The sequence below is a fragment of the Mya arenaria genome, chromosome 13, assembly GCF_026914265.1.
Source record: "Mya arenaria isolate MELC-2E11 chromosome 13, ASM2691426v1".
NCBI classification, from domain to species: domain Eukaryota; kingdom Metazoa; phylum Mollusca; class Bivalvia; order Myida; family Myidae; genus Mya; species Mya arenaria.
This window is the reverse complement of record NC_069134.1, coordinates 52,594,087-52,615,764: the sequence shown is the minus strand read 5'-3', so window position 1 is coordinate 52,615,764 and position 21,678 is coordinate 52,594,087. Positions and strand designations below refer to the sequence as shown.

Below are 21,678 nucleotides of genomic sequence, written 5' to 3'. Positions count from 1 at the left end.
ATGTGTTTTACGCCTGGTTGTTTCTTTATAAATATACTTATTCGTTCTACTTCCAGTGATTTTTGTGATGCAATTTACTGCCTTCTAAAGGCTGTTTCCCCTTGTGAGAAAATGTCCATTTTCCCATAATTTTATATTTTTTTCCGAACTTGATTAATGTAAATTATGCTAATGAATAAAAACCCCAATGAATTTCTTGAAATATAAACAAAATCTTGAAAAAACTTTCTCTTTCACAGCATAATGTATGCATAAAAAAGTTAGAACATGTATATCAAACTTATATTAGCCATTTTGGCCTGATTTTGTATTTTCCCAAAGTCAACTTTTTCCCAAGTTGCAAGGCACAGTCGGTAAAAATAATTCCAAAAATAACCACTGACCATTGAATGGTCACATAACTTACAAATTAATAAATCTCTTTTATTATATGCTTTCCGGTAATTTATAGAGATTCATCAATGAAATAAAAATGATATATCACTTTTCCAAACATTGAAATAACATTTTAATATTGTTCACTGTTTTGACATTTAGCCTGTTCTTAAATCGAATTCAAACGTCAGCGCGCACAGGGCTGGGGCACAATTTCAACGCTTACAAAATAACGTTACGTTCGCATAAAATTTAGCAGGCTTTTCTGAAAAACTACAATTCAGTGTCATTTTATATCAGTTTTAGGCATTTAGTTAAAAGGAAAAAAATGTTTGTTTCAATGTAAGAACGCAATATATTTCACAGTTACGCCACTCGTGAAATATAGCTTTTGGTGCTCACTCGGTGAAATATATAACGATCTTATACTGAAACAAACAATTATCTTCTACACTATACCTGTGAGTTCACGTTTTCTCCACTATTTACACAAACCGCATCTCCGAATCAAAAGATAGTGTGAAATTTAGATAACAAATCATGTTAAAGTCAGTGTCTGCTTATGGCTAGATGGCCTGCAGTTGATTCAAATTATCGACCAAATGTATGAGATAACAACCTACCTGGCATCACTCGATCCAGCTCAATTACTGCCCCAGCCTGCAGCTCCACGGGTTGGCGATCCGCCGTCCAAACTTTCAGATTCTTACACACTTTCGCATACCTCGGAAAATCGGCGACAAGGTCACGGACGGTTGAATACTTCTTTCCGGTGGACTGGATCTTGGCTTTCCCGTTATAGTTCAGCGGCACTAGAATTTCGTCAGTTAGACGTTCATACCCCCACTCCTCCTCCGCTGGCGAATGACTCGGTCGATAGATCCGATTAGCGAAATTCGCGGCTACTTTGTGGAGAACCAGCTTCTTATCAATGGCAACTATATCGCCATGCGAGAAGCCCTCGCCTTCCGCTTCAGAGTAATACCCTTCATTTAGTCTGACAACACATGGAAACTCGACTCGTCTTTCTAACTCGTCTAGACGGTGCGTGTATGTCGACCAAATAGCGTCGTCATCCATATTGTTCGAATTCTCAGACCAGTGTGTTTAATATGAGTGTTCAATACTTCAAATAAGTGATATATAGTTATAATTGATCTTACATTTTCAAATTATGAATAGTTATTAATCTCCCGCGTATATTTTCATTATTCCTGATAGCCAAATATAGATAGTCCTCAATATTGTAAGCGCTATTCAATCACAAGTTTAGAGTGTCCGTCCGTATTAATATTCCCTCACTGCTATATACATCCAACCTTAAAAGCTATTTAATCCAAAGAAAACTTTTTATGAGAGCTATCCACGATACGTTAGACTTAAATAGGTTAAATTTCTTCCTGGTCGATGATATCAACTGTATAGAAGTACATGCACCCATATCTGTATCTACAATCCGAGTAGTAAAGTGTCAACAGTCGAGCGCATGTTATGTCTTCCTTATATGTTATTGAATGCAACGTCTGCATTGTTAACAAAACAATTCAGTTCTATTTCGTCAATGAAATGGTATTCTCAAGTTTAAGGAAAAGAACACACAGCATGTATATTAAGACATGAATTTTGAAAAAAATATATATATCAAGGTAACAAATTAACCCATTTCCAGTATGAGGCTTCTTTTAAATAAGGAAGTATTTTTGTCCCAAAATATGGCAGAATTAATATGCCATACTTCCAACGTATGTATACGTATATTATTATAGAGGTTATATGGAAGCCAGCACTATTGCCTTTAAAATGGCACACTCATTCAGTAATACAGCCTTCACTGCCTGGTTGCACAAGGTCAGTAGCGTACGTATATTGCATTTAAAGCCAGAAGGTCAAAGGTCAAGGTCATAGTTAATGTTATAAACGCGGCATAACAACTCAAGAGCAGTTTGACCTAGGACCATGTCATTCAAAGGTTGTACTTGAATACTTGATGACCTTAGGCCATTATGGTCATTTTCAAAATGCATCTTCTGTAAACACGTTAATATAAGGCAATACCAAATTGTGTTTATGTTTAGCGTCAACCCTCAGTACGACAACATATCTAGCTATCCTGACCCCCCCCCCCCCCCCCCAAGAAAAAAACAATAAATAAAAAAGGATACTAAATGAGTGACGTTCTATGTGGTATAAAGAAGAAATTTACAATCAGCCAATATGGTAAAATAGATTTAATGTTTAGCGCAGTCCATTGCATCTGTAGTCGGTAGGACAAACTTTGTACGACCTGGCGTCTGTTTATTATAGGTATGCATTGGATTTAGAGCATACGTCTTTTTTAAAATAACAACAGTCTGTTATCGCCAAATTAATATTTTTATACCTTTCCCTAAACATATAACATAAAACAAAAGCAATTTAAGTGCAAATGGTAAATATGTGCGTGTGGCCAAGAGGATTTCACAGTTGCTAAAATTGACTAGGACACAGACTACTAAATAATTTCCCTATATATATTCTATAGACAATTAACCAATTTGTACGCGAAATAACACTGATTTCTAGTGCTTCACGACCCCCAACACCATATATGGGGAGCAAGTTCCACGCGTGTACTAAACATTAAGAAACGTTAGAAAAAAAAGTTTCTTATAAGGAAAATAAAATTGTAACGGTCCGCTGTATGCGGTCGAGGTGCGTTCATAATAATATTCCGTATAAAACGGAAGTACGTTTATACCGGATGTAAACTTGGTTGGTAATATGCAAATTAGCAAAGCCCGGGCTATGTGAGAATAGAGAAGATAGTGTATATAAAGACCACTGGAACACTGAAGGGACGAGCATGCTTTTCCCTGAAGGTGGTGTTTGACGGCGCACGTTATAAAATCAATTAATTGTAACTTCGAGGTCGAGAAAAAGAAAACAAAAAGTAGATCAAGTAACATGCAGCCGGTTTTTAAAATCACATGCCTTTCAGCTTCAACACCAAAAATTATGGAAAGTAAGCGATGGTGTAACCATGCTTTGATTCACAGCCATCATTCGGAGCTCCTCTGCCATTTTTTTCAAAAACAACCTCGGATGTATTTGGACGGTTTACATACTCAAAAAGAGGTACGTTTAAGTCCGCTGCAAGTAGATCGCGTAGTAATTTTATTTAGCAGTTAAACTTTATGTCTTTACTCTTGAAAATCTTAATTATGTTTGCAATAATACACTTCACTGGTAATCAATTTAAACTTAGATCAATTTATACAACTCTAAAACACTAAAATTAATAAACGATATAATTTAAAAAGATACGAACTACTTCAACTGATGTACCGGCATACATCCGAGGTTGTTTTTGAAAAAAATGGCCGAGGAGTTCCGAATGCACTGCTATGTGTTAATTAAAAGAAATGTAACAATGAGAAGACGCTTCCGAATTGGTGTAATTTGCCCTGACTATCCCGAAGCTTGCCGAGATATGGCCGAGCTGTACCGATTGATTTCTATCCGGGCTTGCCGGAGATAGCCGAGTTCTTGCGCTTGGATTACTGTGACCAAGTTTCTGTTACTAATGTCCTTCGTGTGTGTCCAAGATAAGACGTCAGTGGAGTGGACGTAACTTAGGGGCGTAACCTCTTGTCTTGTGCCCCTACCTCAGAACCAAAACTTATTTGGTTGAAAGTGTTGGTAGGGGGAGGGGGGGGGGGGGGGGCGAAATGGTGCATCTTTTGGCGTTTTTTTATTACTCTTTTTTTCTTTAATATCCTGTATTGAAATAAAAAAGTAAACTTGGACGCCGCCCGCTCGGTTTCGTTAGTGCTATGTAACAAGATCGAGATCTTAATTAATTGGACGGAAATGCTATTTAATTCGGTTAACAATTGTGCGATAGGATCGTAAAAAACGTCTCTGGCGTTTGTTACAAATATATCAACACCGGAAGTGCTAAAGATGACTTCAAAATGCCGCTTTCGTGTTATCATTGTTGTTTCGTTTTACATGTATTTAAAATATTCTAAGACTATGCATTAACGCAACGAAATCAGTGGGCGGATCCAGGATTTGATGGTAGAGGGGGCGTATCCTTTTCACTTGCGCCCCTCCCTCAAAACCGAATTTTATTTCGCTTCAAGTTTTTGCAGGGGGGGGGGGGGGTACTTTAGGCAAAATGTTTGGCGAAAAAATCAGATGCTCCCAAAATGTTTCAATACTTTTAGCAGAAAATGCATTTAACGATACATTTACTGAACTCATTACCCATGGCATTGTTCTTAAAATAGTTGAAACATTTACTGAGGTCACTTATAACACTCATCCCGGAAGATTTTTGCCTTACCCAGTAAACATAACGCAGTTTCATAAAAACCGTGTCGAGGCCAGGCTTGTCATTGATCTGTACAAGTAAACAAACGCAATTTCTTATGGTTTTGTGCGGACGTGTACTTATTTGCCGGACAATAATCTTTTGAGTGTATAGTTAATGTACGGGCGGCCCTGTATGTGTAGGGGCGTACCCATGCACACGTCAGTACACCCGGGCGCATTGTAAATCATTTCTGGTGCTCCCGAAATGGCAAGTGCTAAAATCTCGAAATAAGTAATAACAGTTAAAGACTATGGTATCTTATTAAAGTTTCACGTAATTTTACAGAATGTTGGCGTTCAAAATTACAGAATGCTTAAAACGCTTCTTTCATTAATCCATTCTTAAAAATCTTCGTAAGGGATGGAAAAGACCCTCCCGCTCCCACTCCGTATAACAAATTGAGTATAAGCAATCGTACAGTTCAAAGCACTTTAGGAACTCCCCTGATGTGTAACGGCCTCTTTTAAAAAAACAAGGAATTCCATATTGAGTTATAATCACGGTACTTTCATAGACGTACATGGGCTTTCTGTATATTTTCTTCCCTTTATAGTTTTTTTCCGCAATGTTAGTACTGTAATGAAAATGACAATACATCTGTGTTAGCTGTTTTGTTATGCGCCAGTCAATTGTAACCACGCCCCCCCCCCCCCGAGGTCCGGGGGTGTACCAGGGATAGCCGGGGAAATTGGCTGTGTCTTTACCTTCCAGGTGGCCCCGCAGTGCCAGGTGAATGCGGTGGTTTTGTCTTCGCGCCAAAAATAGCGGGGAATGGACCTTACTTAGGGTTCCTGGGGAGCGGTGGCATTTGGCGGGGATTTTACCAGCAGTTCGCCTCCGCAGGGCGGGAATTCTACCCGGGCTTGGCTGGACCGAAAGTTAAAGTCCCCGCTATTTTCCGGACCTGGGGGCGTGGTTACAATTGACTGGTGCATTAGTGTCATTTCATATATCAACAGTGTCGCTGAACATGTTTCTTCTGGAACTTTCAGCTATGCATTTGGTAATGCCGTTGTCAATTTACGTGTTTGTGACCAATATCAATTAAGGTGTGTACAAGCTAATTTAAACTCGCACTCGGGCCTTGCCCATTCGGGCTCCAAAAAGATTGTTAGTCATTTTAGGTTTTTGGAGCATAGTGCACAGACTGAATGTAACCCTGGTTAGAGCTACCCTGGTGTTCTTTAACGTGCATCATTGCATACTGGGTGAGTACCTAAATCGAAACAGTACCTAATAATGGAACACTCATTATAAAAGTGTGTGTTTTTTCGATCAAGATCAGTTTATTTACGAGTTTAATCAATACAGACGCTAGCCTTAGATACAAGTTCCAAAGAAAACAATTATCCGGTAAGTATTTCAAATACTGCTATCATTTATTTAAAGTTGTTCATGTTCAAATGTCAAAACATGGCACGTGCTTGAAAGACTTCATGCTTGCCACAATCACAGCATACTGGTACAGCCTGTATTTTACTGCAATCATCAAATTTTACTCACAAAAATGACAAAAAACAACAACAACAAACAAACTGGAAATAACAATTATCAATTTACTTTAAAAAGAACATGGTGCAATAATTTTAGAAGAACACATAAAAAACGAATTAAACTGTTCCATTTTTAGGTACTCCAAGGACAAAAATGGCAGTCCTTGATTGTGGGGATAATAAAGTACTTTTCATGCAGATTGGTAGTATCTTGAAAAATGCCATTTATATCAACCAATTGGTCTTGAATCCTTGTATGCTGATGGAAAATTTTGTAGTTGTGGTGCAAGTCTAACTAAAAATAGTGCCGAAAGTGTTCCGATTTAGGTACTCGCCCAGTATAGAACTGTCGCACGGGACCCCCATTTAACGTCCCTCCCGGAAGACGATTTATGTTTTTTGTAGGGCGGCGGGGAAACGAACATGTGACCCCTGGATTGACAGTCAGGTTGTTACCACAAGACCACGGATCCGCCACTATTCTGTACATAACAAGTTATCCTACGCACAGGTGTTATATACATAACACCTTAACCTCAAAACAATTGTCTGTCATACCTGGTATTTCACAATTACTTCCCTTGTTACCAATTTTGCCATGAAACCTACACAACCAATAAATCAGCGGTTGCTGAAAATGTCAACTGCTGTGTCGCAGTGTTCAGAGAAGGTTAGTCACTTTATACTAAGACATACTGCGCAGCTTTCCAAATCGAACTAAATTAACCGGAGTATTTTTTAATAAAATAAAAAATGTATTTTTGGTATCCAAAAGCGCTCATGTCTGAAGGTTGTACAATCAAGAATACCTCAATCTTTCTAGAAATGTTCCAACACACCCACAAGACGGTCCTGTATATTGAACTGTAGGTAGTTGGGATAAATGAATTATGTTCAGTGCTTTAAGTTGAATACCTATACCAGTAAGCTTTAAGATAAATTTTAACTTTGTTGACTTCTCTGGAACTTGACTTTTAACCTTTCTCCCGCCTTGCCAATGTACAATAATATAATAATTATAAGGAAACCTGTCTTTAATGACTATTTTACTTGTGAATATCTATTATTCATTATCCATCATTCATGTCAGTGACACTTGGAAGTGGAGTTGATATTATTCAGAGATAGATAAGTTTACTATTTTATTCGAATATATGAATTAATGATGTCTATCTGATGCCCGGCAGATGGTGCAAATCATGTTTCATGTTGGTTGATACATATCAACAGAGACATTTTTATTGTTAATACAAAAGCAGTTATTCCAAATTCATACAGATTATTGAAATATCCTGTTTGATTTAATATTCCTTAGTACATTATTCCAGTTTTAACACTGTACTGGTTGACGGTACATTTCCGAACAGGGCACAAATCCCGAACACCAGCTAAAACACGCGTTTGTTTACCGTGATCGATTATTCAATGATCTAGATCAATACAAAGGCTTGCCTTGGTCACATTTGCGAAGTTTCATCTTGTTTTGTTGAGTATTTTTCTAAAAAAATGCCATTCAATGTTTATACCTTAAAGATCAAAATGTAGCACACGGGGGAATGACGTCAGAGGGCGCACGCGTATCTTTAGGTTTTGCAGTTATGTTGACCTACATTTATGATATTTATAAATAGAAATCACGCTTTAAATTTGAATTTCATGTTTTGAAAAACATCGGAAACAATAAATAACTTTGCAGCTAAGTGTTTATTTAATATAGCATACTTATTAATTATAATTGTATGACCATGTATTTTCGCTTTTCAAGTGTTCGGTATTTGTGCCCTCCATAGCATAAATTTAAAGGTGATTTACTGTCTATAAAATGAACGACTTTCGACAAAAAATTGATGAGATATTGAATCTGTACTTTGACAGATTTTGTCACATTAACCAAAGATGTTTTATACGCAATTTTAACTTGCTACAACAAAAACTCTCCAAGATAATTGTGAAAAACCTCAAAAAGTGTTCTGATTTGTGACCTTAGCCAGTAACAGGCCCTACACCTTACCGCGTGGTAACAAATGACTGGTGCATAACCTTGCGTAGGCTTATTTACTCAAAGTTTGATGGGTTCGATATTTATTCTTGATGATATATGGAAGAAAAAAACAGCACAGCTAAGATGATTTTATAGTTTAGTAAAGAAATAACAATCTGTCTGTTACGAGAATCAAATAAAAAGTAACATAAAAGAAGAAAGGAAAGGGACAAAAGATTGATAAAATTGTGCATGGACCGGGAATACAACAAATCTGTTAGTAAAAAGTGTTCACTGCCATGACTGGATAAATAGTATTCACACTCAAGCCAACATACATAATGGAACATACATGCCTGGGAAACACTCACACTACCTATAATTTAACACCTGATTACAACTGTACACCATTGTTTTTGCAGGGAGCAGTGTATGGAAAGTGTGTTGCCATGACCAAGTCCCCAACACAAAATCAGTGTGGAAAAGAATTTGAAGACTTCATTCTATGTGTGAAAACTGCTGTAAGTTTATTTCGAGTAGAAATTTCACAGTTTGTGCCTTAAATTATCCAGTAATAAACAAGGGGAGATAACTCCAGTCAGGGTCATGTGACCTGTACCAAATTCACAGAGGCGAAAGTTTACAACATGGCCATTAATTTCTGAAAGTTTGATAAAGATTTGTTGAATAATAACAAAGATGAATCCCGGACAGGGCTTATTTTGCCTACTTTAACACATCAAGGGGAGATAACTCCAGTCAGGGTCATGTGACCTGTACCAAATTCACAGAGGCGAAAGTTTACAACATGGCCATTAATTTCTGAAAGTTTGATAAAGATTTGTTGAATAATAACAAAGATGAATCCCGGACAGGGCTTATTTTGCCTACTTTAACACATCAAGGGGAGATAACTCTGGTCAGGGTCATGTGACCCGTACCAATTTCACAGAGGCGCAAGTTTACATCATGGCCATTAATATCTGAAAGTTTGAAAAAGATTTGTTCAATAACAACAAAGATGAATCCCGGACAAAAAAAAACGGCCTACTTTAACACATCAAGGGGAGATAACTCTGGTCAGGGTCATGTGACCCGTACCAATTTCACAGAGGCGCAAGTTTACATCATGGCCATTAATATCTGAAAGTTTGAAAAAGATTTGTTCAATAACGACAAAGATGAATCCCGGACAAAAAAAAAACGGACGGACAGACAGACAGACAGACGGACAGACGGACAACCCGATTCCAGTATACCCCCACCAAACTTTGTTTTGGGGGGTATAAAGATACCTTTTCAATACTATTATTAACTATGATGTCATTGATGTAATGTCAAAAGCATTCAAATAATGTGCAACATGGTAATGCTTGTAAACAGAATGTCTAAAGGCCAAATATATTGTCTAGCAGCTCGTTTATGCTCAATGCAACTATTGGGCGAAATGAGCACAAGCCCGCAAGCCCTTCACTGGTAAATTCTTTCCGGGCTTGCTCAAATTCTTGATTTTATATAGCAGGGATTTTTCAATGCTTTTTTTATGCCAAGCAAACAATATAAGAATTCAGGCTTATTCATACAAAAGTCCAATTTTGTTGACTGTGCAAGTGTATTGTTATTTTAAAACACTCATGCTCCTATTACTCATTTTTAATACTTTGTACATGTTAATTGTTACAGAACATAAACTGATGACTAAATGTTTTTTAATCTTGAATAGAAACTGCAGGTGAGTAATAAAAATTCTCCATTTCGAATAGTTAAACTTTTGTTTGCAGCCATTTACTATATTTATTATGGTATTTCGATTATTTTTTTTGTTATAAAGATTGTAAATAAATTGTTTCAGGCAAAAAGGCTGAAGTAACCCAAAAACTTGATTGGCTTTCTGGAGCAATATAGATACTTGCCAAGCAGATTGCAAGAAAGCAACACTTCCAGATACGAAAATCTATCTCAGCTGTAGCATAATGATACATGCCTTATATATTATATAAGAGGATGTAACTATGTTTTAAAAAATTGTTAATATTGAAATAAAACAATGAAAGACTACATGTTTTGCAAAATTAACAAAGATTATCAGTTGTGAACATAATTTAACTTATAGCCATCACATAACCCATTGAATAACCATCTTTTTGACACAATGCCAACAAAGACAATGGTACACTAATCCAATTTCTTAGTATTGAAAGGCCATTTTATTAAAACAATTTAGTCACAGTTATTGGACTCTACTCAATGTCATGTTAACTTAGTAATGTGATTTCTCGCAGTGCTATGGCTGACAATTTTAAAAAGCCCTATTATTCACATCTGTACTTGATGTTGCAAATTTATAATTTACAATGTTTTGTGGGTCATAAGTACAATGTTTTGTGGGTTATGAGTAAGAAGATGCCAATAGGGTTTTATCCAGTTTTGAACAAGTACTGTCACATTAAGTGATGAATACCCCCAAAGTGCCAGCCAGTCAAATGGATAACAGATACAAATATGCCTACATTCAAGAATGGCTATCATGAACTATAAGCATATGCCAGCCTCCATGATGGTTAAGTGTGGAGGAGTGATGCAGTGTGATCTAGGGACACAATTCTTGCACTCAAAATGTCCTCTTTAAGTTACAGCCTGTACACAACCAACTAGACTGAATATGCATGCAAGATGTATCTCTAATCATTTACACCCCCAATTTGGGTCAAAGGGAGTGAAGCAACCTGTGGCAGAAGTAAAAAGGCTTTTTGGAAGCACATTTGAGGGCTCTCCGACTTTAAATTTGAAGCAAACTAGAGTGTCAATACTTACAACAAATAAAGTACCGGTAACAACAAAATGCAAGCATTTTTTTATTCTTTTCTTTTGGTCCCTGGCCTGGAGCCATAAGATCTGTGGAAATCCTTGAATGATGTATTTTCCCTGAATTATCATACATGCCAGTTTTGTATCAATGTTAATTGGGTTTCAAATAAAAATATGGCGTACAGTTGCCTTAGTCACTGCCAAAGCCAAGGACACATGAGGTAGAAAAACTACAGCATAAGAAATGCAGTTTTTAATAATCACAGTCAGTGATTTGAATAGTGCATTTATAAGCAAGATCATGTCTCATAAATAAGAAGATAAAATAAATCAAAGATATTTATTCATAAATAAAAGGTAAAATACAATTCACAATATAAAATGCCCAATTCTGTATCATTATAAAAATTGATTGGTAAAACTAGAGTGTAAGAACTCCTAACAGAAGAAATTCTAATATTTTTTTTATTTTATTTTTTTAAATTTGATCAAAATTTAGGTAGAAATTTATGTAGACAGCCAGATACGAAAATGATTTGCGGCTATAAATTTTACATATTGCACGACTGTTTGGCGAACACTGTTTGGTACATTCATACATTTTCACTACAATTCCTTTCAGATCATCCAAACTTGAAAGTAAACTGTACAAGGCACTGGAATAACTGTACAATGTATTTGAATAACTGTACAATGTATCGGAATAACTGTACAAGGCACTGGAATATCTATTAATGCACTGAACTAAATGTACAAGACACTGGAATATCTGGTTATGTACTGAAAAAACTGTACAAGGCACTAGAACATCTGTAAATCGACTGAAATATCTGTAAATGTACTGGAATAACTGTGAAGACACGAGATTAATAAAGATATTTCATGTTCAATGCTGGAGGTACATTTAGGAACCGCTCATTTGTGAAACAAAGACTTAATTTCCAATTGAAGTTTACTCCTCTGTGTCCCAGTGATTCCAATTCGATTCAGTATTTCATCAAATTGCATAGATGCCATTATGTATTGAATTGTATATTAACATCATTTTTATTATCTTATATACATCCCCTTTTCTTTCAACTGTAAATCTTGCCCCAATTTCTCGAAACTTCTTAAGCTTAACAGGCTTAAGTCGCTTATTTCAATTAGTTGAAATACATACTGAAAATGGATTTTGATAAATGAAAAATGGTTTATTCTGATAATCATACAGATTATTTCTACATAATTTCTAAAAATTCTTAAGAAGTAAAAATATAACACATTTTATAGAACAACAAAAATAGTAAGATTAGCTTAATCTTTTATAACGGACTTTATAAAGAAGAAAGAAGTTTCGAGAAATTGGGGCAAAAATTGATGACATCATTTTATGATTTCTCACTTGTTACCATTTACATGTATTTACAATTTTTAATCCAATCATGGAAGACAGTTTTTCAAACTGACGCCAAGACCTGATCACATGTCCCTGGCCTCCCGAAGCGCATACATGACGTCGTCCTGGCTTACGTTAAGTCGCACACGCATGTTCAGGTCATTTCGACCATGTTCTACCAGCAGCAGTCGAATACTACCAAGACGAGAACACATTCCGGACAACTCTCCCGTTGATGGTGGATGTAGGCCTGTAATTGTAAAAGTTGAATGTTTTTTTTCTCATTCAGGTCAGGATTCATAGTTCATTTTAACAACTCTGTCAAAATGATTAAGTTTAGGTAAAAAAAAGTTGTGTTGTAAGGGTTACATCTTGCCAAAAAAAACAACAGGTAGGCAAGGTAGGCCTTTTTTATACATACCGGTACATATTAGGCTTAATGTAAGAACATTATTGTAAAAAAATCCTTTATATGTCTATTTATCTCAAGTACACAGGATAAATTTTGATCCCAACATCACCATTTGTACAATCTTTAGAAACCCACTAGATTGTTATATAACAAATATGTTAACATCAGCCATTAGGATTCAAGAAAAGTTCATGCTAAGGTGAGATCATAACAGGCAGATATGGCGAAGACAAATTGCCATCCAAGAATGGGAGCGACTTATTTAGATATCCAGGCCTTTTCTGCCCATCTCACGGGTCAGAATATCTGACCCTTTCTCAGATGTTTATTTTTTCCCAATTTCAATAAAAAAAATCCCAAATGACATGAAATTACCACCTTGCCTCTTAGCCAGGGTTTTAGCGTGGGAACAATTCTTTTCAGAACAATTGTTCATTTACAATAATAAATGCATTTATCTGCACTTTTGGGTGACATTCATGATTCTATATATTAGTTTCACAGAGAAACGTTGCCCAAAATGATTTTGTTGAGTTTTTATATTCCAATTTTTGCCAGTTATTACACAACTTGAAAAAACTCAATAAGTACTTTGTCCCGCATTGACAACAAAGGCCAGAAATTTCTGCCCAAATCTGTAAATTATATGTCTCAAAATTTCCCAGTTTGTTTTTTTTTAGTTTTTTTTCCCCAAAATGGACACTTCAGAAAAATCCCTGATATCTTGTATATATGCCAGTGTTCTTACCTTCCAGTCTACACAGTGAGACGTGTTGGTCAAAGAGCTTAGAAAACTCAGCCTCCTCCAATCCAAGCCTCTGGAACTCGGCAACAACAGCACGCAGAAATATCTTCTCCTGGTCAGAGGCATTCCTGCAATTATTAAAATCAAAATATTCATTATTAATCAACATTTTCTATTATCACTTAGAGAAATGACAAATGAAAATGCTCAAGAAACTGCAGTTTTCTTAAGCGAATAAAATTTTAAGTACAACTCTCATTTTGACATTTTCTGTTGTATGCTTCTACAAACTTTCTAAAGTACATGTACAAAATTAAGGCCATTGTAAAACTAAACAACAATATCGTTTTCTTTTATATGAAAAACAGAACAGGCAGATTTCTATCAAAACCATGCCTTACAGTAAACTATTGATTTTCCACAATATTTCTAATCTAATTCAACGACTGCTACAGTCTTCATCCTAACTGGGTTGCCCGAAGCCCGGGACAAGTAAATACTGTTTTGGACAAGTCAAGGTGGTTGATTGAACGGGCAAGTGCATTTTTCGGAAATTTAAATCCCTCAGTTTTCATAATTTCTTCACCAACAATTCACAAATCCTAAATGAACGTTCTAAATATTGGCTTTCGCATATTTACGCATGAATTGGTGATAACACAGCATTTGTAGTATTCAAATTTATAAGCGTCTAAGCGTCTGCCCGACACTAAAAGTGGACGCTTATTAATTAAAATACTTCTCTCGCTTGTGTTTTATTTTTTTTAAATTATTTTGGGCAAGTAAAACTGTTTTTGGGCAAGTGGTTTCTTCAATTACTTGCCTAAAAGGACAAGTGCTGAAAATGTTTTAAGGCAAAGACTGCTGCTATAACAGTATTGTTTGTACCTGATTGCAACAATCTTCGGCGAGGAGAACATCTCCTGTAAAGCCTTGTCCACATGAACCATTCCAACTAAGACGTCTTTCTTTTGACGCTGTGAAGCCTGTTCTGCTATCTCTGTAGAACGCCTGGGAGAATAAAAGATCAAAACATGTACTCAAACCATGAACTCAAATTTTTATTAATAAATTTGTTAATCATTCCATTGAACCATTCTGCTGGGACAACTTTCTTCTAATGTTGCGAAACATATTTAAAATCATCATAAAAACAAGAGCTGTCACAGAATGTGACGAATGCCCCCGAATGTGACATTGACCTACAAAAGGTCAGTACATGAAAAGTTGATCTTGCCTTTACGTGTCAAATACATATGGCAAGTTATTTTAAATTGCTTCTGAACATAAAAAATACCACCCATACTTGACAACCTACACTGTTATGTACTTATATTTAGAATTCCCTTGTGAATAAACACTTAAGTGTATCTTTCACCTTAGAGGTAGGGACATGGGTCTTGCACACGACACGTCGTCTTCGTATGTGGAACACATGTGGCAAGTGTGACCTTGACCTTTGAGGTAGGGACACGGGTCTTGCATGTGACACGTCGTCTTGGTATGTGGAACACATGTGGCAAGTTATTTTAAAATCTGTCCATACAAGAGAAAGTTACAGCCCGGACACGACAACCTATACTCTATGTCCTTATATGCAGCACTCCATTGTGAATAAACACTAATTGTGACCTTGACCTTTGAGGTAGGGACACGGGTCTTGCACGCGACACGTCGTCTTAGTATGTGGAACACATGTGGCAAGTTATTTCAAAATCTGTCCATACAAGGGAAAGTTACAGCCCGGACACGACAACCTATACTCTATGTCCTTATATGCAGCACTCCATTGTGAATAAACACTAAGTGTGACCTTGACCTTTGAGGTAGGGACACGAGTCTTGCACGCCACACGTCGTCTTGGTATGTGGAACACATGTGGCAAGTTATTTTAAAATCTGTCCATACAAGGGAAAGTTACAGAGCCGGACGGACGGACGGACGGACAGTGCGATTTTAATATGCCCACCTTTGGGGGCATAAAAATGTGACAAGACCAAAGACTCAAAATTGACTTCCATAAAGGCTATTGAAATGCCTACACATCCCAATGTATAAAGTAATATCCACAAACACATACAACATATCTAAACTCTTACACATCTCAAATGGAAATTGAGGGAACCAGCAAAAAGTCCCCATCATTCACCAGGGGCCTGTTTTAACAAACATCTTAGTCAATCATAGTATCACATTTTCATAATTTTGCTACTTACATGTAATTATACATGTGAATTGAAATTAAGTCAGTGTTAAAAAAATGAATTTAAATTATAGAAAACCCCCCCCAGCTTATTGCTATTTGTGACATTGATGTGTTAAGATTATTGAAGTTTCGACTAACATTCTGTTAAGAAACCAGCCCTAGGTCACAAATTTAAAGCCTAGTTAAATAACAGATTTGCCAATGTTTTATTAACGGCTTTGCAGTTTTTTCAAATCATGTTAATTCTGCCAAAACCAAAATTTGAGAAGACGGGGTGTTGCGAAATAATTATAACATCTTTAATACCTGCAAATGTCCAGGGCTCTCCGAGCATCTCCAGAGAGAGCGGCGACTTTTCTGGCAGCGAGCTGAATGGCATCCTCGTCGAACGCTTTTAGACCCTTCATACGAGACAGCACAATTGTTTGCAGCTGCTTGAATGTGTAGGGCTGGAACGTCATCCTTGTCAGACCCTGCAAGGTTTAAAGTGTATATTATATGATGTAAATTATTTAAAGCTGCATTCTCACAGATTGAACGTTTTGACAACTTTTTTTCTTTTTTTTTGTCTTCGAACGAGCCAATTTATGCGAAAATGAATGTAAACCATTCATATAGAATGCTGACCAAAAAATAGTCACAGATTTTTCTACTTAAGTTCAAAAATTGATGTATTATGCATTTTTCTTAAACCATTCGTAACGCTTAAAGCCATAAAACATTAGTTTTCAAGCTGAAATATGAAAATCAGCAATCTAATATTTTGTCATCTGACAGTCTTTTATCACTGGTTTGAAGATATTTATGCAGAAAAATGCTCATTCCAAGACAAAAAATATAAACATTTCTAAAACGGTAAATCTATGGGAGTGCAGCTTTTAAGGCTTTCAGACCTTTTATCCAAGATAACACAATCATCTGGAGAAAACATGTAAAATGTAATCATTATCAGACCCTCGATTGTTTTGAACTTGCTTTGCTTATCCTGAATTTAGTTACCGTATGTAGACATAGCACTGTTTAAGTACAAACTGTACTTATGTAACATAAGTGATGTTAATAAGAAAATAAATGAACCAGAACAACAGCAAATTTTCAACAAAAACCTGACATACCAGTCTGCTGGAGACTCGCTTCATCATGATTCTCTCGGGAAGGTCCATGGTGTTTGCCACAGCCAGTACTATCAGGCGCGCATGCTGTTTGGTCGGCCAGTCAAAAATGTTATACATCACGTCTTGTTTCCGGGTCCACAGTAAGTCAAGCTGATGTGGAAATACAAATACATGATTAACAGTCGCATATTGTTAATAGTTTCATGATGCTAAAAGAGATCAGGTAACACATGTACCAAGTTTCAGGCAATCATCTTAAACGCGTAGACTTATGGCCAAGGCTCAAGTTCTTGCAAGATGAAAATGCCAGCAACAACACCAATGCAATGACAATCCCTTTAATAATCCCATTTCAAAATATATCAGATGAACAAAACATTGATTTGACGTGGCCTTAGAACCAAGAACAATTTTCCTATATCCAAACCCACCTCATCAACCAACAGGACAACTGTTTCCCGGGAGCTACTTCCACAGAAGCGTCGGTTCAGCAAGTCAGCAGCGTGGTCTGGTGTGGCCTTCTGGCCGGTCAGTTGCTGCAGATGGGAAAAGGTAAATTCAAATAAATGGCAGACAAGGCATACACAAGATTTCACAATTCAAGCATAAAATGTTAGTTAAATTCATAGGCCCAAAGAAATATCTCAAATCAGAAAAAGCACAACCCAAATAGGCCTGATGTACTTGAATTTCTATAGGCCCTGAAGACATTTTACAAGCCGCAGGCTTCCGGCAAGCCATTTTACGCTGACTAGATAAATAAATTTGACAGGACTATATTGTTTTTTAATTGTCAAGGAAAGGTATCTTTAAAGTCAGCGCATCATTCATTATGTACTTCTGGTAATAGTTTTTTTCATCTTGACAGGCCATTAAGTATTTTAAATAATCGAAGACCTGTGAAACAAGATTCAAGGTCAAATATACATGTGTGTACTGTTTGTATAAATCCCTCTGTGATCTTACAAACCTTGAGTAACTCCACATATGCCTGTTTCGGCTCCGTCAGTTTCATGCCATTGATCTCGATGTACTTGAACGAGGGCAGTTCACCATCCTCATAGCCACGCACGAGAGAGCGGATAACCTCATGCACTGTGGCCGTCTTACCGGTACCCGGAACTCCAGATATGTACATGCATCTGAAGGCAGGAAAGATCACTATAGTAATTAAGAAACCTGACAAGAATTATATGTACTTTCAATATCTCCCTCTTGAAACATCATGCACTTATCCCAATATGTTTTTCTGCAAGTTAACTTAGCTTTTCAACATGCTGCTGTATGGAATTTTTGTGGCTTTAAATTCACCAAAGTCTACCAAGAAACTGACTGCTGTCTTCGTATTTGTTTAAGCATCACATGGAATTAATACCGAAGAGGCAGGATCATACACCCGAGAAGCATCCATACACGAACAATTTGCATTTGTTTAACTTCAACCTACCAATGAAATTGTAGCTTAATTTGTCACTCACAAGAATGGTGCAATGAAAAACAAAACTCTTTTAGAGTGTTGAAACTGACTTTTAAAGAACAACATTTTATTCACAAGATTTTAACTGGTTAAACATGGTTTCACTTATTAAACCATAACTTTGAATCTTTAATAGAATTAGTGCAGTCATTTTGTTTTCAACAATATGAAATAAATGAGGATGACATGTAAGCTGAAATTTGACTATAATTCCAAGAGATAGATAAAAATATGATGCCAGGTCATTATCTCTTAATAATTGGAGATAATGGAACTACAATACATAATACAATTAAACCTTAATCTAAGGCTTTAATCTATCATACCCTCCAGTTCCATCAATGACTTTGCTCTCGACAAATGTGTAGATATCGTCAAACTCTTTCTCTCGGCAGGGCAGAGTCTCGGGCACTGCTGACACATGCAATCTGAAGAAGAATATCTCTTACATTTCGTTCACATTCAAATCCTTCTACACGAGTCCTTAAAAAAGGTGTGTGCCAGCCCTTTATTTGCATAATCGGCAATTTTAAGTGACTGAAAAAGTAGGTATAAAAGAAGATGCATTCTCGGCCATTCTGAGGTAAATTTAGATCACTCAATTATTTCTCAAACTGTTTTTGTCCACAAAAAATTGGAATCTTAGGGCCTTTTCAAGAAAAAGTAGGAAATTGTAGGGCTTGCTTGGAGGCCTGCTATTGCCCTTAACCAATATAACTGTCTAATTAATAATGTTTCCTACCTGGCTCTGGCCTCTTCAAGGACACTGGTAGGTGACATTAGGGGCTGCTGTCTGCCCGGCACTGTTGGAGTTGCAGCGTCAAGGATGGACCGTCTAGCTCTGGGCGTACCATGGTTCTGCTGTAACAAAAGAGGAGTATTCTTGAGTATACAGTAATAATTTGAACCCTCAATTTGACTTAACTTCATACCAGGTAACATTAAGAATCTACCCTACGAACAGTTTTTTGTATAAATATACTCTTCCCTAAACATGTGCTCTTAAATCTTTAAAAATTGAGCGCCATCTTGTCCAGAATAGCTGAAACTGAGATTACTTGACCAACATAACCTTGGCATCAAGTTACACTTCAGAGGAAACAACTTTGTCACAAATGCCAAAAGCAGACTACATCCGACAAATGACAATAGATGTGGTAGAAAAATTTCATGTTAAACATAAAGTATAGAAGAGTTGAATTGACTGGTTATTGTTAGAAATACAATAAATGTTAACCATAAAGTACTGTTATAGTCACTAAAATATGTTTTATCAAAGTAATAGTCTAGAATAATACTAGCCTACCTTCGGAGTCCTGGCAGAGTTTCGTCTACTGACAGAACGTGGAGTTCTCCTTCCCCTGCCTGATGTGCTGGAAGTTTCAGAGAAAACTTCATCATCGTCTTCAAAGTCAGGGTCATCTGGGCTGTAATCTCGTTCTTTACTCTTCTTGCTCTTGCTAGATAACGAAAGGACAATTGCAATTCATCACATTTATAGATTCAACTTTTGGCCAAGGAAATACTCTAACAATTGGAATCTTCATGTCAAAATGTTTGAATTTAAAATATCAACACAGGTATTCTCATTTGACCCGGCAAAAACCATAATTTTTTGTATACATGAAGTGACTTGACTTCTTAGATATGCCTTCAACACTTCTGAATAAAATGGTAATAAAGAACTGAATTCAGTGTATCAGATGTGCCATCTATCCGGAGTGCAAAGGTCATTATGACCTTGACCTTTTGATCCAACCCCAATAGGGTTCATCCTCTGACCATGATCAATGTGCATACCAAGTCTAAAGAATCAGCAAGTCATCTTCGTTGGCCTTGTCACACTTCCACTTTCAATTTTATAACTTTTGAATGCCTAAGTGTTACACTGCTAACAAAGATGACACAAAAATATCTGTTGAGGCATGTGATTTTACTCTACAAATGAACCTAATATAGTGCCGAAATAATGCCCCATTCACATTTCACAGAAGTAGGTGCGAAATTCACAAATCTGTAAAATATTAAAATTTGATTAACGGCCTCATTCACAGAAATGTGAAAATTCACACTTGGAGGCCCTTGCGAGAATCAAGATCATGACCAACAAACCTCGATTTGGGGGTAGCAGCCGATGATCTTTTCCTGCTGCCTCGCTTTCTCTCAAAGTCTTCATCCCACACCATTTCGCTGAGGCTTTCCGCATAACTAACACTGAAATGTCACATTCAATCACAATAACCAATTTTTGATTATTGAGTTCAAAATGTTGCTATAACTTTGGAAAATTATCTACAGTCAATCCTATATTAAGTGGCCACCTTTGAGAAAAGGTCAAATTGGCTGCTAAAGAGAGGTGCCCACTGAATCCAGGTAAAGCATGCACTATGACACTTTTTTTAAGAGTCAAACGCATGCGATTTGTCTTACCGTCACCCATGATCAAAATAAAAAAGAAAATCACACAATGAATAGTAAACGTTCGTTCGTAAAAATAGAAATCTACTTTTGTACATCAAAGTCTAGGAATAAGGTGCTAGACTTGGACTGCCAAGAATTCCAACTAACATAACTCTGTCAACAAATCTGAAAGCACTTATGTACATGGTCAAGCCTAAACATTGCCTGCAAGTGTAACTTGAACTGACAAAGATTCCTTTACAAACTTCTAGACAATAAAGTGAACTTGTCCAACATTGAATCAGCTCATATGCCTGTTCAAATATTTCTTCGGCAATTTCAACAGCTCATATTTGATTATATTCCCAATGTAAAAAATTACATTTTTCAATTGAAGATGTTTATTTGTAAAGATGTAGTTTACTGTTGTTCAAGTTTTTCAAGCCCAATAATTAATGGTTAAAAAGAATATTTGAGTTTAATCAACCATTATCCCAATTTTGTAAATAAACAATGAGAAAATACCCAAATCTAAGGGTTTAAAATACTGGGGAAAATATTATGATCCTTACGCCAAAATATTGTCTTTACCAACAGGGTTCTCACTCATCTGTAAACTCCAGGAGTCCAGCATACCAATATACCCACTTCATAAACTGTTCACAACCAACGATACTCACCCTTGTCTGGCTGCTCTTATCTTCCTCGGAGAACTTCTGGTGTTAGTCGCATTGGTAACCTCAGCAAAGGCCTGTCGACTGCTCTGTCTCAAATCATCGATCTCCTTCAAGCCTGTGAACCTGGCGTTAGAAAGTGACATCTTTATTAATAAATATGAATAAGTGGTTGGTGGGTCTCTCCCAAAACACAACATTACCCTCGTGCAACAATGAGCCAATGAGAGTCCACATCTTAGCAGAAGTTAATGTAA

The 21,678-nt window shown here is 36.6% G+C and overlaps 2 protein-coding genes and 1 long non-coding RNA gene across 5 annotated transcripts in view; 1 reads left to right on the top strand and 2 right to left on the bottom strand.

The window, feature by feature from the left end:
- The window catches only part of LOC128214148 (uncharacterized), a 30,925-nt gene extending 29,043 nt beyond the window's left edge, over nucleotides 1-1,882 (bottom strand). The window contains exon 1 of one of the 3 annotated variants that reach the window (XM_052920445.1): nucleotides 999-1,882. In XM_052920445.1, coding sequence (XP_052776405.1) covers nucleotides 999-1,455 — 457 coding nt within the window. In that variant the 5' untranslated portion in view covers nucleotides 1,456-1,882. The remainder of the gene's footprint in view (nucleotides 1-998) is intronic. The other 2 variants (XM_052920446.1, XM_052920444.1) reach the window with 2 other exon arrangements.
- A 4,894-nt stretch (nucleotides 1,883-6,776) lies between these two features.
- Nucleotides 6,777-10,264, top strand: LOC128214738 (uncharacterized). The gene is made up of 3 exons (XR_008257969.1): nucleotides 6,777-6,895; nucleotides 8,629-8,727; nucleotides 10,059-10,264. It is a non-coding gene; the product is annotated as an uncharacterized LOC128214738 (long non-coding RNA).
- Nucleotides 10,265-11,340: 1,076 nt separating this feature from the next.
- LOC128215357 (uncharacterized) overlaps nucleotides 11,341-21,678 on the bottom strand; it is a 65,938-nt gene continuing 55,600 nt past the window's right edge. The window contains exons 36-47 of the mRNA XM_052922047.1: nucleotides 21,428-21,547; nucleotides 20,460-20,561; nucleotides 19,654-19,807; nucleotides 19,090-19,208; nucleotides 18,674-18,775; nucleotides 17,841-18,012; nucleotides 17,302-17,406; nucleotides 16,871-17,020; nucleotides 16,062-16,228; nucleotides 14,438-14,560; nucleotides 13,553-13,677; nucleotides 11,341-12,642 (exon numbers count right to left, since the gene is read on the bottom strand). Coding sequence (XP_052778007.1) covers nucleotides 12,476-12,642; nucleotides 13,553-13,677; nucleotides 14,438-14,560; nucleotides 16,062-16,228; nucleotides 16,871-17,020; nucleotides 17,302-17,406; nucleotides 17,841-18,012; nucleotides 18,674-18,775; nucleotides 19,090-19,208; nucleotides 19,654-19,807; nucleotides 20,460-20,561; nucleotides 21,428-21,547 — 1,606 coding nt within the window. The 3' untranslated portion in view covers nucleotides 11,341-12,475. The remainder of the gene's footprint in view (nucleotides 12,643-13,552; nucleotides 13,678-14,437; nucleotides 14,561-16,061; nucleotides 16,229-16,870; nucleotides 17,021-17,301; nucleotides 17,407-17,840; nucleotides 18,013-18,673; nucleotides 18,776-19,089; nucleotides 19,209-19,653; nucleotides 19,808-20,459; nucleotides 20,562-21,427; nucleotides 21,548-21,678) is intronic.